This window comes from Perognathus longimembris, chromosome 6 (assembly GCF_023159225.1).
Source record: "Perognathus longimembris pacificus isolate PPM17 chromosome 6, ASM2315922v1, whole genome shotgun sequence".
NCBI lineage: Eukaryota > Metazoa > Chordata > Mammalia > Rodentia > Heteromyidae > Perognathus > Perognathus longimembris.
The window spans coordinates 70978382-70994424 of record NC_063166.1 but is presented as its reverse complement, the minus strand read 5'-3'; the positions used below and the strand labels follow the sequence as shown (position 1 = coordinate 70994424).

The 16043-nt window shown below is 43.7% G+C and overlaps 1 protein-coding gene across 2 annotated transcripts in view; it reads right to left on the bottom strand.

Annotated features, from left to right (window-relative positions):
* The window catches only part of Ctnnbl1 (catenin beta like 1), a 153828-nt gene extending 143216 nt beyond the window's left edge, over nt 1-10612 (bottom strand). Inside the window, exons 1-2 of one of the 2 annotated variants that reach the window (XM_048349168.1) lie at nt 10493-10594; nt 1380-1407 (exon numbers count right to left, since the gene is read on the bottom strand). Coding sequence is in view for 1 of the 2 variants with exons in the window: in XM_048349167.1 (XP_048205124.1) it covers nt 10493-10522 (30 nt within the window). In the remaining variant the exon portion in view is untranslated. Of the gene's footprint in view, nt 1-1379; nt 1408-10492 lie in introns of both variants that reach the window. The other variant, XM_048349167.1, reaches the window with a different exon arrangement.
* Between the last annotated feature and the right edge of the window lie 5431 nt (nt 10613-16043).

The following is a 16043-nucleotide window of genomic DNA, read 5'->3' as shown; positions in this document are numbered from 1 at the left end:
TACCATGTAATACCAAGGAAGAGCATATGACCAAGAAAGAAGTAAGACCACCTGAGAAGACTACTAGTTGATAATGCCTTTAATGTAGTGTTGTGGTTGGAATAGAGAGGAAGAGATGGAAGAAAAGAGAAGACACAACCCTCGTTACCTTCCTCCATAAAGTCCCCCCACCTTCCCACCTGCAGAGCTGCCTGTGCCACCCCTTGTTAATGCACTATGCTCCTGTCTTTCAAATCTTGGGATGCCATGAGAACAAGAGGTTCATGAGAACAAGAACTGTGACATCATCCTTCTCCTGTCTACCCAGACTGGGAATGAGTTCAGCATCTTCTCATCCTAACATCTTCTTCACTCCAGGGAATCACTTCACTCCAGGGAATCAAGTCTATACCATGCAGGAAAAAAAAAAATCTTGTCTTTCATCTTAGAGCTCTTTCATCTTTGAGGAAGAGCCCCCAAGCATCTTTCAAGTCTGTTGAAGAGCAACAGCCCTGACTAAAATGCAAAGCTGGCCAGTCAGCCAGGGGAGGAAGCAGAGAATGATGTAATGGCAGAACATCTGGCCAAAATATTCAGTAGACGGAAGAAACATCAATCAGGCCTCCTGAGCTAACAGGTGGCTGAATAAAGGTGCTGAAAGAAGAATAGATGAGTGCTAAAAATATGAGTTACAGGGCTGGGGATATAGCCTAGTGGCAAGAGTGCCTACCTCGGATACACGAGGCCCTAGGTTCGATTCCCCAGCACCACATATACAGAAAACGGCCAGAAGCGGCGCTGTGGCTCAAGTGGCAGAGTGCTAGCCTTGAGCGGGAAGAAGCCAGGGACAGTGCTCAGGCCCTGAGTCCAAGGCCCAGGACTGGCCAAAAAAAAAAAAAAAAAAAAAGAAAAAAATATGAGTTACAGGGTATAGTCAAACACTAATAAAATACGGACAACAGTAACCTTCAACAATGTAAATTTGGGGCATCCTATAAAACAACTGATCAAGCTGGACATTCGTGGCTCATGCCTTAATCCTAGTTATTCAGGAGGTTGGGATCTGAGGATCAAGGTTCAAAGCCAGCCTGAGCAGTAAAGTCCATGAGACTCTTATCTCCAACTAAGCACCAGAAATGGTGCTGTGGTTCAAAGTGGTACACACTAGCCTTGAGCGAAAGAGCTCAGGCCCTGAGTTCAAGGCCTAAGACCAACAAAAAACAACAACAACAACAACAAAAACCTAACCAGAAGCCTTCAAAAATAAGAGGCAAGGGGCTAAGGATCTGGCTCAGCGGAAGAGCGCCTGCCTGGTGAGTGCGAGGCCCCGGGTTCGGTCCCTGGCTCTGGAAAAAAAATAAATAAGAGGCAAGTGAAGACTAAGGAACTATGCCACTTACGTGCAATGCAAGATCCTAGACAGGAATCCTGAAATTAAAGTAAAACAATCATGAGAAGCTGGTAACACCTGGATTAAGCCTGAAAATTAATGACTAGTTGTATATGAATATTAGTTTCCTGGTTTTAAATACTGTATAATGATGGCTATATAACATGTTGACTTTAGAGAAAGACAGAGAAAAAAATGTATGGCTCTACTACATTGGTAAATTTCCTCTAAGTTTAAAATTAATTCAAAAGAAAAGCTTTAAAAAAACATATAATTTCTTGTTTGAGACAAGAATAGCAAGATCTGATGATAAGAAAAACAATTGAGAAGTTGAAATAACAGGTTTGACTCAAAATTTTTGAATTCTGCCATAAAGACAAGTGCATACATGCCAGCAGGCAAACAAAAGCTTTCTAAATGGGGAAACAGCAGAGCATACTGGAAGGCACAGGCATGTATTCATGGCTAAGCAGTCATTATTAGACAACCACAATGGGTGAGACCAGCTGCTCTCTGCTGGTCTCCTCCTCAAAGTTTACAGAATGTGAACAAGGAGGCACATGTCACGTGTACGATAAGCTGTGTACGAAGAATAAGCTGGAGAAAACACACAGGAAAACTATGAACTTAAGAGGAAAAATAAAAATCACTCTGAAACAGGACTATCAACAAGAATAGCTCCTTTGACTAGATGCCGTTGGCTCACTCCAGGGGCTGATATCTGAGGACTGCAGTTCAAAGCCAGTCAGGGCAGGAAAGTCCATCAGATCTAATCTACAATTAACCACCAAAAAGCGGGAAATGGAGCTGTGGCTCAACTGGTAGAAAACTGGCCTTGAACAACAACAACAAAAAAGCTCAGGGACAGCTCCCAGACCCTGAGTTCAAGCCCCAGGACTGGCACAAAAAAAGGGAAGGCGTCCTTCCCTGTTACCCCATTACTTATAACCACACAAAAAAAGCACCTTGCAAAAAGGAGCCCATTTTGCCAGACTATACAAATATGAAATAATATCGTAATTAGAACAACATTCTTAGGATTATAAAGTAACACAGGCCACCAAAGAAGAAAGATACATTTGAGCACAGGTGTTTAGCATTTCAGTAATTGTCTTATAAACACAAACTACAGCTCCTACCTTAAAAGAAAAAAGCAAATAACTCAAAATACATGATAAAACACACACTATAGGGAGCTGGGGATATGGCCTAGTGGCAAGAGTACTTGCCTCGCATACATGAAGCCCTGGGTTCAATTCCCCAGCACCACATATACAGAAACCGGCCAGAAGTGGCGCTGTGGCTCAAGTGGCAAGAGTGCTAGCCTTGAGTAAAAGCCAGGGACAGTGCTCAGGCCCTGAGTCCAAGCCCCAAGACTGGCCCAAAAAAAAAAAAAAAAAAAAAAAAGCACGCACTATAAAAATATGCTGATTAATATGTCCTCAAACTAACATTTTATATACTACTAGAGTAATGGAAAAAAAATAAATTATGATTATAAGTATTATCAATATTGTAACAAAACATAAACTACTAGTGCACTGAAAAATGATAAAAGGTTGGATAAAAGGTTGGCACTATGAATTAACACCTCTGCAGTGGAGAGGACCCTGTCTTCTCAGCTCCACTTCCTTTCACTCACCACAGCCCATGCCTTTGCTCTTATCAATCCTAGTCAACCCTAACTGCCTGACCACCTTTGTCAGTCACAGAACTCATCAAGAATGCAGCAAGGCAGGGGTTCCAATATCACTTCCCTTTTCTTCCAAGATCACATCAAATCCATGTCGACTGATATACTCCCTCCAGGGCCATCTCCAATCATTCCTCCTATTGTGCTCCTATAGTGCTTTTATTCATTGAGTTGTTTAAAGTCAGTCTTAGGGGCTGGGGATATAGCCTAGTGGCAAGAGTGCTTGCCTCGTATACATGAGGCCCTGGGTTCGATTCCCCAGCACCACATATACAGAAAACGGCCAGAAGTGGCGCTGTGGCTCAAGTGGCAGAGTGCTAGCCTTGAGCAAAAAGAAGCCAGGGACAGTGCTCAGGCCCTGAGTTCAAGGCCCAGGACTGGCCAAAAAAAAAAGTCAGTCTTAACTCCTCGCATTATCAGGTCTTTAAGGCCCAGGATCATGTCTTAATAATTTAGTACCCATAATACTTAGCACAGGAGATAGAAGGGGTAATGAGGACCAACAAATAGGAGGGGAAAATGTCATATGAACAAAGAAGTTCAACACAATACTACCTTTGAGAAAAACCCTGGAAACCACCTGAATATCCAATTACAGTGTGATAATTTAGGGGAAAATGGTCTACTACTCAAGCAAAAGGTCCGCAAATGTTAAAAATAACAAGAAGACTATGCAGGAACACAGAAAACACTTCTGGCACAGTTAAATTAAAAACAGAGCACACCATAGTATGCACACAATGGTTACAGCCATATAAAATACTTCAAGATTGTGGAAAAACAAAAATACTATAGGATTAAGGTAGTTTTCCTCTTCTCAAATACTTTCCTTAAAACTGTTCCTGATAGTATATTAGCTTTTTTTTTTCAAAAGGGAGAAAGAAGTGAGATTATAAATTCCTAGGAGCCCCTTCAATCCAAGGAAATGCTATGACACTACGACAGGTGACAGGAGTGGGTGTCTGCAATATTGCCAAAACCGAGGGTCCCTGACCCCAATCTGCCTCAGAGAGAATATCTCTCGTGTCACAAAGCAAGTCATTCCCACTGAGCCAAGCCATACTAAATGTGAATTCTTTATTGCAAAACTTGGGAGGCAAGAACTTTTTCCAGACATCTGTGGAATTAGTATTAATGAGAGTGCCCCGGAGTTCAGATTCGTGCCTATGCGGCAGAAACTTCTCAGTCAAGCAACTGCTGGGCACACTTCTTGATGAGATGTCTAAGCCTGAAGGCATTTAAAAAAGATACATTTCCATATTGGGAACATAACAGGTTTCCTCTTTAAGACTTTTCCTACCACCTCCTGTCCACTTTGTAATTCTCCTGTCTTCCCAAATGAATAGTTAACACATGTCAAGGAAAAGGCATATTCTGAGGCACTCTGTGCCTATTACTAGGAGAAGCAATCTCAGCAGAAAACTGGAATCTCTTCCTACCAAGTTGCCCCCCAAATGGTAGAATTTTAATAAACATTTCTTGATACTCTATGCTATTTTTCTTAGCTCATTTGCCTTCTTACTCCGTGTTTTAGAAATAGAAAGAACCAGTCCAAACACCTCATTTGACAAATGTTCATTTAAAAAAAAAAAGATGGGGCTGGGGAGATAGCCTAGTGGCAAGAGTGCCTGCCTCGGATACACGAGGCCCTAGGTTCGATTCCCCAGCACCACATATACAGAAAAACGGCCAGAAGCGGCGCTGTGGCTCAAGTGGCGGAGTGCTAGCCTTGAGCAAAAAGAAGCCAGGGACAGTGCTCAGGCCCTGAGTCCAAGGCCCAGGACTGGCCAAAAAAAATATAAAAAAAAAAATGCACAGAGCAAAGAAGTGACTTGTCCTGCGTCACACAGATAAGTAATGATAAAGGTGGGATTAAAACCCAAATCTCACAGATTTTCAGCCCCAATTCTTTCTACTACATCAAGCTTTTTATCCCTTGGAATCCCTGGAGCCCCTGGCCTAAATAATTAGTACCTCAGAACTGTAACGGTAGAAGGGGCCTCAGAGAGTCATACTTAAGCCCCTCATTAGGCATATAAGGAAACTGAGGCCCAAAAAGATTAAGTGATTTGCTCTCAATATCTTGAATGGCAGGGAAAATATATAACTTAAGCTGAAAAATCTGCAAGCCAGAACCCAAGAGAAGGGAGGGATAGTTCAACTGGGATAAATGTTAAAAGGAAGATAGATGATTCTGGACCAGAGAATCTCAAGGTGCAAAATCCACAGTCTCGCGGGAGGCTTACCATTCAAATCAGACAATTCAAATCAGACAATTTTGTTTCCTCATCCTCCCTTCAGTGGTCAGACTGAGTCAACTTTGTAAATGGTAGTTATAACCGATGGCACTTAAGATTTATGTTTTCTGGGGTTGGAGGTATGACTCAGGTGGTAAAATGCCTGTCAATTAATGAAAGCATCAGACACCAAATTCCAGTTCTAGTCTTCAACAACAACAAAGAAAAGACTTATGCTTTCTTCTCTGTTACTATACTTCAATTTTAAGTTTTTGGGTTTTTTTGTTTCTCAATCTGAAAAGAAGCCAGAAATGATGGCACACACTTTCAATGCCAGCACTGGGAGGCTAAGGCAGGAAGACTGTGACGTCATGGCCAGACTGGGCTACATATCGAGATTCTGTCTCCAACAAACAAACAAAAAACCTCCTCTAAATAAGTAAGGAAAATATAAATTAATCAACAAATAAGCAGGCAGGCAAACTAGACAGTTCTCAGAAGAAGAAACAGAAATGCTGATACATGAAGACATGTTCAACATGCAAAGATGGTAGGAATGTAAACTAGTGCAACAACATGTAGAAATAATTCCCTCAAAAAACTAATATAGCAAGCATACATCTAAAGGAGTGTAAATCCACTATGTAGGAAATATTTGCACACTCGTGTTAATTGCAATACTGTTTACAGTAGCCAAATGGTAGAATTGGCTGAAGTAAGCAAGAACAAATAAATGAAGAAAACAGAGTACATAAGTACCATGAAATATTACAGCCATAAAGAAAAATGAAATCATGTCATTCTCAGAAAAATGGATGAAATTGAATATCACCATGCTGAACAAGATAAGCCAAATTCAAAAACTGGTGAAAGCTAGACCTCAAAGACTTACATATTCATGGATATGAACAAACAAACGTGTATATATACATACCTATATACATATAAGTACGTATATGTGCCCATATATACATGCATACACATACAAGGAGAAAACATTACTAATCGGAGTTTTACAGGATGAGGGGAAGGAAAGAAGGAAAAAGATTGAGAGTGAATAATTTCCAAATACAGTGCAGCTATGAATGAGGATGGTACAGGGAACCTCAATGAAAGCTGAAAATGACATTTGATACCTATCCCCAAGCACTTCTAGCTCAGCATAGGCAGAGCAAGCACAGTGGCCAGGAGCTCCAGCTACAGTGAAACTGCTTGAATATTCTGGCCTTGCCAATCTGGCTAGGTACCTCTAGGAGACACTTTTTAGTACTTCAGGTTCCCCCTCTGTACTACATACAACAGGGATTAAAACCAGTTTCTTTCTCATAGGACTGCTATGATGATTTAGAGCTGATGCAGGTAAATCATACGCCTTTCGGGTTTATAGAGTTTATAGAATGATGTTTTCAAAGCACTTTCACATCCATAAACTCATCGGTCCTGACAACTTTACATGCAGCAACGGGTATTCAATAGATTATAGAATAGACTCCAGATGATACCATCCTTTAGGAATAGGAACAGACATAAATAGTGCATGCTGTGAATGAACAGTGCTGGAAATACGGAGAGCAGGATTTTGGCTCAAAATTGGCCACTGCCTTGGCCTACAAACCTCAGATAAATCCATTTACTTTTTATCATTGAACAAGTAGGCTGAGTGCAGAAATCTTTATTACCTCTCAAAATAAAATCCAATCCAGGTATGGTGGCTCACACTTGTCATCCCAGCTACTCTAGGAGGCTCAAGGTTCAAGATCAGCCTTGGCAAAAAGACTCTGGGCATGGTAGTGTGCTTGTCCCAGCTATATAGGAGGCTGAAATTGGGAAGGAGGACTGAAGTTTGTAATCAGCTCAAGACACTATCAACAGAAAAAGCTGGCAATAGTAGTACATACCTGTCTTCCCACCTGGCAGGAAGTGTAAAATAGTAAACTGGAAGTCCAGCTTAATTAACCAAGAAGTAAGACCCTACCTCAAAGACAACCAGAGTAGAGGGCCAAAATGGCCAGGCACCTGACAAGGAAGCAATCCCAACTACTACCAGAAGAAAGAACAGAGAAGGGGAAAGGGAAAAGAAAAGACTTAGTGATGCATCCCAGTGTCATCCCAGTGTAAATAGAGAATAATGTTTCAGGCAGGGCTGGGCAAGTGGTAGAGGAGTGAAGTGCTACCTAGCAAGCATAAAACCCTGAGTTCAAGCCCCACTATTACAAAAATTAAAGTAATAATAAAAATTCACTTATCATGGCCTATAAGGAAGTCCTACATAGGCTATCACCTGTCTACAGCTCAAATCTCATCATTTTCCATTCCCCTGGTAACTCACCACACCATGGCTACATAGCTCCTGTCTGCTCCTGTAACAGGCCTTGCCAACTTCTGTCTATAGCCTACTCAAGTACCTGGGCTCCCTCTAAACCATCACTCCACCCCTTTCATGTGATTGGCTCCTTCTCAACCTTCAGTCAATTAATGTCTGTTCCTCAGTCTCCTTCCCTGATCACATTATCTACATAGGTCCTGTCCCTTCTCCCAGGTGTTATTCTCTGCAGCAGTAGAGAATTACTAGCAAGAGCCTTGTCTGTTTTATTTGACATTTTATGTGCAGTGGACACAGTAACTTACACACAGTAGACGTGACCAAAGAATGAACCTCTTCTAGCAGTAATAGTCTATGTCTAAGTCAATGAACTAACCATCCTGATCTTCCAAACAAGCATTCATGCTCACACTCAACAGCCTTTCTATTACCTTTCTTGTCTCACCATCAATTACAGTCTTACAAAGAAAAATATCCTGGCCTGCTATCTCCCCATTGCTTACAAGCTCTTTCCCATGATGGATGGAGTCTCCAAGGTCAGTTTTTTTTATATATTGGCTGAAGGCGTTGCATAAAAATAACTACTAATGCTTGCTGAATGTTTACTCTTTGACAAGCATTTGTCTAGCACTTTACATTTCTCAGTTCTACAAAACAGGTACTATTATCACTCCCATTCATACATGAGGACATAATGGAACAGAGAAATATTTTGTTCAAGGTTACAGCAGCAAGAAACAGCAAAACAGAGATGCCAGGCATCTGGTGCCCACACCAGTAATCCTAACTACTTAAGAAGCTGAGAGGAGAAGGATAGTGGTTCAAGGCCAGCCCAGACAGAAAAGTTTTTTTGTGAGACTCTATCAAAATTAAACACACACACACACAAAGGGCTGGAGGTATGACTCAAGTAGTAGTGTGCCAGTCTAGCAAGTGGGAGTTCCTGAGTTCAAACCCTACTCCCAAATAAAAACAAAACAAAATTGTTCAAGGGATCTGAGGCTTTAAATTCATGGCTCCTAACCAACCTACTCTTGACCTCAAAACTGTCAACTGAAACATAAGGCCAACTATATATGACATTTATCTGTTAAAATATAAATTTTTCAGCTGTGCATGATAGCCTGTATCTATTCCCAGCTACCAGGGAGGCAGAGGCAGGGGAATCAAGAGTTTGAGGCCAGCCTAGGCAAAGTTAGTGCCATTCTATCTTAAAAACAAAATACAAACAAAAGGGCTGGTCCTTTGTGCTCAACCCCAGTATGGAAAAAATAAATTTTCCTAGTAGCCACGTTTCCTAGTAGCCAAAAAAAAAAGTAAGATTAGTATTAGGTGCACTTTATTTCATCTATTATCCAATTTAATCAAGATGATCAATAATTAATGTAGCTGATATGATAAAAATGATATGATATATAAAAATGTTCCCTGTCTTCAAGGAAAATGTGACTTTACATTTAGAATACTTCTTAGACTAGACAACACTTCACATATTCAAATGTCATTATGTAACTCAAGACCCTCAGACCTCCTAGCTCCACCTACTTGGTAGTTTAGATTAGACAGAGTGCTCTCTTAATAAAGTCAAAGGAAAGTATAAGGTTGAGCTAAGAGCCAGGACACTGGAGCTCTAAGCCTAGTTCTTACTTGCTCAGTGACCTTGGTCAAGTCTTTTTTGCCTTCTGGGAAATGTTCTTGCCCCAATTTTCCTGAGCAAAGGGGGAAGATGGATTCCTAGGAACCCATCCCACATTACAATTTCAAACATATCTCAACAACCATATAAGCAGTTGTATCGTTATTGTTTCTTCTTCCTTTTTCCTTCCCCCTCCCCCTCCCCCTCCCCTTCCCCCTCTTCCTCCTCCTTCTTCTTCTTCTTCTTCTGTACTGCAGTTGAATTTGGGTAATCATACTTGCTAGTCATGTGCTCTACCACTTGAGCTGTACCTCCAGCCCTTTGAGTCTTTTATGCGTGCTCCCGCCTGGACTGTAATGATCCTATTTACACTTCCCACCTTCGGTGGGCTGACAGATGGACACCAGAGCACCCATCTATTGCTTGAGATGAGAGGGGAGGTACCTCTCAAACTTGTTACGGGGGACTGGCCTGGAAGTGATAGCACTCTAGATCCACCTTACGATTAGCTAGGATTACAGGTGTGAGCCCATCAGCACCATTTTCTATTCTTTTTCAAAGCTTTCAAGCAGGCACCAGTGACTCATACCTGTAACCTTAAACTACTCGGGAGGATGAGAACTGAGGATCTTTGTTGGAAACCAGCATGGGCAGGAAACTCCGTGAAGTCTCTTATATCCAATAACCACCAAACAGCCGAAAGTAGAGCTGTAGTTACGTAGTAGCGCACTAGCCTAAGCAAAAAAGCTCAGGGGCAGTGCCCAGACCCTTAGGACACAATCACAATCATCATAATCAACTTTCCCATCCATTAATTACTACAGTCGTGAAACAGTTACTACTGCTTTCACTTTATGGATATGAAAAATGGGGCACAAAGAGGGGCAATAGCCATACACAGTCCATGGAGAAGCTGTGACTCAAATGCAAGGAAGAATGGGGCCCGGAGAGAGAGGGGGACGCCCCCAAACTTTGTGATAAGTGACACGAGAGCAGAGAGGGCAGTCTGGAGCTTCGGAGGAGCAGCAGGGAACCAAGCCCAGGGGTGGGGTGCATGCGTGAAGGGGCTCCCAGACTCAGAACGAGTCTCAGAGGCCCCAGGAGGGCTTCGGAGAGCGAGGCGAAGCAAGAGGCCGGACCCCGGGGCGACGAGACGGAAGGAGATGAGAGGCCCCTGGTCCCCAAGACTCCTTCCCGGTAAGGGGTGGTCCTCGGCCGTCCCTGGCCCACTTACCTGATAGCTTAGAAGTTCTCCCACGTCCATGTTCCGAACCCAGACCGCACGGGATGCACCGACTACCTCCACACACACCCAAACCACGACCTCCTCAGCGAGCGCTCCAGCCACACTGCCGTAAAGCGCCGCGAGAGAGGCCCCGGAGCCAATGGGGCAAAAGAGCGCGAGACCCACACTGGCCACACTGCCGTAAAAGGCGCCGCTACCGTACAGCGAGGCGCATTTGTGACAGTACAGCTTCCGCCCGGCTCCTGAAGAAGGCGGAGACGAGGGCGGAGCCTGGGAGGAGCGAGACGAGGGGAGAAAGGACAGCAAGGAATCGAGGGAGGTCTATGGAGCGCCCCCTATGTGCGGGGCGGAGTGCCTTTAAAAGACTTGCAGCCAACTGGGAGATTTGAGCCAGATAAAGAGATTAAGGGGCTGGGAATATGGCCTAGTGGCAAGAGTGCCCTAGGTTGGATTCCTCAGCACCACATATATAGAAAATGGCCAGAAGTGGCGCTGTGGCTCAAGTGGTAGAGTGCTAGCCTTGAGCAAAAAGAAGCCAGGGACAGTGCTCAGGCCCTGAGTTCAAGGCCCAGGACTGGCTAAATAAATAAATAAATAAAATTAAGGCCCAGAGCTGTGCTGTCCCGTACTATACATATCAGCCACCAAGCGCGCAGATATGTCTAGTCCAAACGGCAATGCACTCTCGGTTCCTAAGACTTACACTGATTACACCTTAGCATGTTATTTGGGGGTATATGGGGCCAGATATATAAAATTTATTAGAAAACTAATTCCGTCATTTCCTTTTACTTTTAAATATCCTGGGAGAAAAATCACAAATTACACACGTGGATGTCTGATGTGGCTCTAAGCTCCAGAACTACAGAACCAAAAGCAATGCCTAGCATTGAACAAGTCAATAAACAATTGTTTATTGTCAATAAACAATTTTTTTTCATTTCTGGCTCTAACACTACCAAATACTTTCAGATTTCCACTATGATTTAAAAAATAAAAAAAGACTTGGGTGCTGGTAGCTCCCACATATAACCCTAGCTACTCAGGAGGCTGAGATCTGAAGATCAAGGTTCAAAGCCAGCCCAGGCAGAAAAGTCCATGAGCCTCTTATCTCCAATTAATGATCAAAAAGCTGGTTATGGAGTTATGACTTAAAAGCACCAGCTTTGAGAGCAAAAGCTAAGGGACAGTGCCCAGTCCCTGAGTTCAAGCCCCAGTAGCAGAACAAAAGAATGAGAAGAAGACCATCTTCTCTGGTAATCAGGGAGGGACCAATGGAATCTGCTGCACAAAGAAAAGATTCTGTGGTCAAGCATGGACTGGAAAAGCCAAGGGCCAGCAGTGATAATGGCTGATGAAATTTAACACGTCTCATAATCCATAGTTCTGAGGGGCTCCTTTGATCCATGCCCAAAGCCAATGACCATAAGTAAATCTTCCAGAGCTGCTTTAGTCATAGAGATGGAGAAAACCCTTTTTGTCAGAACCATTTGTTCTCCAAGTAAAGGACACTGGTCAAAACCACTTTGAGCTTGAGAAATTTGAATGTTTGTGCCTCAGAATTCCTGTGTCGGAAATTTAATCCCCAAAGTCACTGCTAATGGTATTTGAGATGGAGGCATCTGAGAGGTGATTGGATCTGCCCTCAAGTGTAGATATATTCAGTTATGGATAAATGGATTATCAATGGCATGAGTTATCACAGGAATGAGTCTAGCTAGGCTCTACTAAGGCCTCTCACCATGAGATACCCTGGACCACCTGAAGGAGCAAAAAGGTCCTCACCAAACGTACCTCAAACTTCCCAGCCTCCAGAACTGTGAGAAGTCCATTTAATTTTTTATCTATTACTCAACCTCAAGTATTCTGTTACAGCACAGAAAATGCACCAATGCAGTAAGTGTGCAGATTCCTCAGCCCATGAGCTGAAGTAGCTGCTTCCTACCCAGCCTTAGAATGTATATGCGAATGTGTATGGATTATCCATTGCAATGTAACAAGTTGCCCCAAAATGATTTAAAGTACAATAAATACATACTATGTCATACAATTTCTGTGAATCAGGAATTCAGACGTAGCTTAGCAGGTGAGTTCGGGCTCTGGGTCTGTTGTAAGGCCACAACCAAGATGGAAGTCTCTCCCAAGATGGCTGCTCACATTTGTAATCCTAGCTACTCTAAAAAGGCTGAAATCCAGAATATTAAAGTTCAAGTCCAGCCCAAGCAAGACATTTATGACACTCCATTTCAAACAATAACTGGGTGCCGTGATACATCCTCCTAGCTACCCAGGAAGGGAAACAGAAATAGAATGATGGCCCAGTCCTGCCTGGGTCTAAATGTTAGATAATGTTAGAAAAATGTTTTCTAAATGTTATAAAAATCACCAGGGCCAAAAGAGCTGAAGGTACAGCTCGGTTGGTAGAGGCGCTGAGTTAGGACTCCAGTACCACATAAAGTAATAATAAATTCACCGTTCAACAACACTGCATGGTTTGCACAAGTCAGACCTACTGATTATAGGCAGGGACTACACAGGGTTTGAACATGAGGAAGTAAGATTAGAAGAGGAACCTCCAGCTCCACTCACGCCTTCAAGTGAGGCACAAGGAGCCAGAATCACCCACATCGCAGCCAGCTCTTAAGGTAATAAATGTTCTTTGTTGCTTTAACCTCCAAAAGACTTAGATAATTTGTTGCACACAAGTAGATATACAAATCCAACTGGGCTAGGTACCAAAGAATGACATTCTTATCACTGGTAGCCATGATGACCAATTGGTAATTTTGTGGGTTTGAGTAACACAATTGAATCGTTGCAGCAGATATGGCTGAAACTAACATCAGGAACAACGAAGGGCAGAGAATATCAGCTAGGGGCAGCTGCTAAATTTATACTTCTCATAGACGAGCACAATGTGCATTCGTATATTCTAACGCTCAGCACAGTCTTGTAGGAGGAAAACCACTTAGCTTTGTTTCCCAAGGTTCCTCAAGACCCTTGGTCCACAGGAGCTATTTTCCACAGGACATTCATTAGCATCCTGCAGATGCAGTATTGAGAAGCACGCCTTGAGAAAAACAGATCTACTGCACTCTGAGTTCAGAAAACTGTTCTTGACTCGTAGGGAAATCACAAGATTTTACTCACAAAGAAACACACACATAGCCAAGTAAAGAATTTTAAAGACCAGTTTCTCCAAGTCAGCCATCACAAGGGTGTCCCTGGTGCTGTGTAGGTCACTGTGAACATTCTCTGCCTCGGAGCCTTCTCCTGCACCCGTGCAGAGCCTCAGCCCAGCTCTCCTGGAGGACTGTGTGTGTTCCAGGTTATATATGTATGGCCTCTACTAGCCTGACTCACTCGGAAGGAGAGAGCGGACCTTCCCAATGCCTCCCTGGCCAGGGCTCTGTTCTCAGGTGCTACAATAGCTGTAGCTGTCTGGAGGGGCCATGGCTTCCTGCTCAGGCCTTCACAGTGCCAGTGCCATCCCATACCCTGCAGAAACCTGTGGTACATGCAGCTGCGCTCCATGCTGAGTTACACTTGCCTGTGTTCCCAAGCAGTTCTGCCTGGACCCCACATTTGGGCTCTTCCATTCACAGCATCTCAGTGTATGAAGGCCACATGTTATCCCTAAGTCAGAACAGGCAGCAGACAATGTCTTGTCCTCCCAGGTCCCCATCCACTCTCCAATGCGACATGCAAAACCTTGAAGACTCTTGTGGGGAAGAATGTTAGACCTTCCTGGGGAAGAAACTAGTACAGAGCCGTTGGCTCATGCCGTTCTATTCTCCCAGAACATCGCCCTCTTTCCTTCCCCAAACTGCTGCTCACCTTTGCTCTTTAGTGCTTGTAAGGGGCAGGAAAAAAGAGGCCTTCCAAGGTCTAGGACTCCCTGACCCACACATGTATCCTTATGCCTCATCTTGCAGGTCCCAACTCAAAGGATTCCTCCTCTAAGTACCTGTGGGGGTGGGGGAGTGTTCCCATCTTTATGCTCCCACACTGTGCTGGCACTGTCTGTTAGCACGGCCTGTTCTTTGTGGTGTCAGAGACCTGACAGGCTGGGGGCAGAGTCAGGGTATTTGCTATTTGCTGAATGAATAAATGGATGAAGTGGTTCCCTTGCACTGCTGCACCTCTGCCTCCCCACCCCCCACACCATATATGGGAGATTCCAAGATCACCAAGTAAAGGGAGGGGTCCCACCCCTGCCCCAGTTCCGCTAAACCTCAGCACGACCCTCCTGCCCGCGTTGCCAAGGCTCTGTCAGAGGTGTGACAAACAACCTGGCTGATGGCTTATAATGTCAGAGATGATGGAAACAGGGAGGCGATGGCTGGAAGAATGGGTTGGGGACGCTTGTCATAACTTTATTTGTGGGAGGTGAGTTCCTGTCGGCCAGGTGATGAATGGTGGGACGGGCAGGCACAATACAGACCCTGCCATTGCGTCTCTCCCCTCTCTCTAAGCCAAATGACTTTGGGGATGAAAAATTACTCTCTTCGGAGAGCCGGGAGTGGGGGGTGGGGACTCAGGAAGAAGGGGCCATGTGGTTGGCACATTGGAGGACTTCTGCTTTATTCTTGCTTTGAATTGAGTTTGTCTAGTCCAGCCTAGTTGTTTCTTCCCTTGCCCCTCCCTTTCTCCCTTCATTCTGAAGAGATTATTGATAATAATCCCAAACACACTGTCTATATTAATTCTCAACACTGCTGCCTTTCAGACGGTGTATCTTTCTACAGGTGAGGAAACTAAGGCCTGAAAAGAGGAAATAACATCCAACTTAACCCATGAAGAAAGTGGCCAACCTGGGATTTGAACCTGGGCCCAGTAACTCTGCACCTGACTTCTCTCCACAGCCATTGGAGGGTTTGCAGCAGAGTTCCTTGGGAACACAGAGGAGAGAGCACTTAGCCTGACAGGAGGAAACCAGGGAGGACAGCCCAGAAGAGGTGACATTGGACCTGGTCCTCAAAGCGCAAAGAAAATGTTACCTGGTTGAGGGGGAAAAAAGGCAACTTTGAAGGAGAAAGCGAGAGAAGCAAGAAATTTGTGCACATGCATGCTTTTGTTTGATAACCCCATGGAAGTCACTTCCCTTTCTTTTTTCTCACAGAACCTTGGTTTGGGGTGTATCCATTCTCCTATAAATGACCCTGGCTTTCTCAAGCTAGGCATGAAGTTTCAATTTTCCTCTGAGTGATGATTTTGAAAATAGGAACAGGAATGACTCTGCCCAGTGAGATGTGAGGAATGTTAGCTCCAGGGCTTCTGGAAAAGATTGTTGTTTTTTTTAATATTCAGTTATTTATTTTTGCTTAGAAAGAAAAAAATTCCCTTCTTTCTTAGGGTACATGCTATCCAGCGATGTGACAGCTATCTTGTGACCAAATATATAGAACTAGCTTTGGAGGGAACAGCAGCGGGGTAAACAGGGAAATGTTACTGAGTCTCCTATAGCCATCAGACTTCAATCTTTCATGTTTGGGTTGACACATTTCTTTTCTCATTGTTAGGTTGGGTTTCAGTTTTG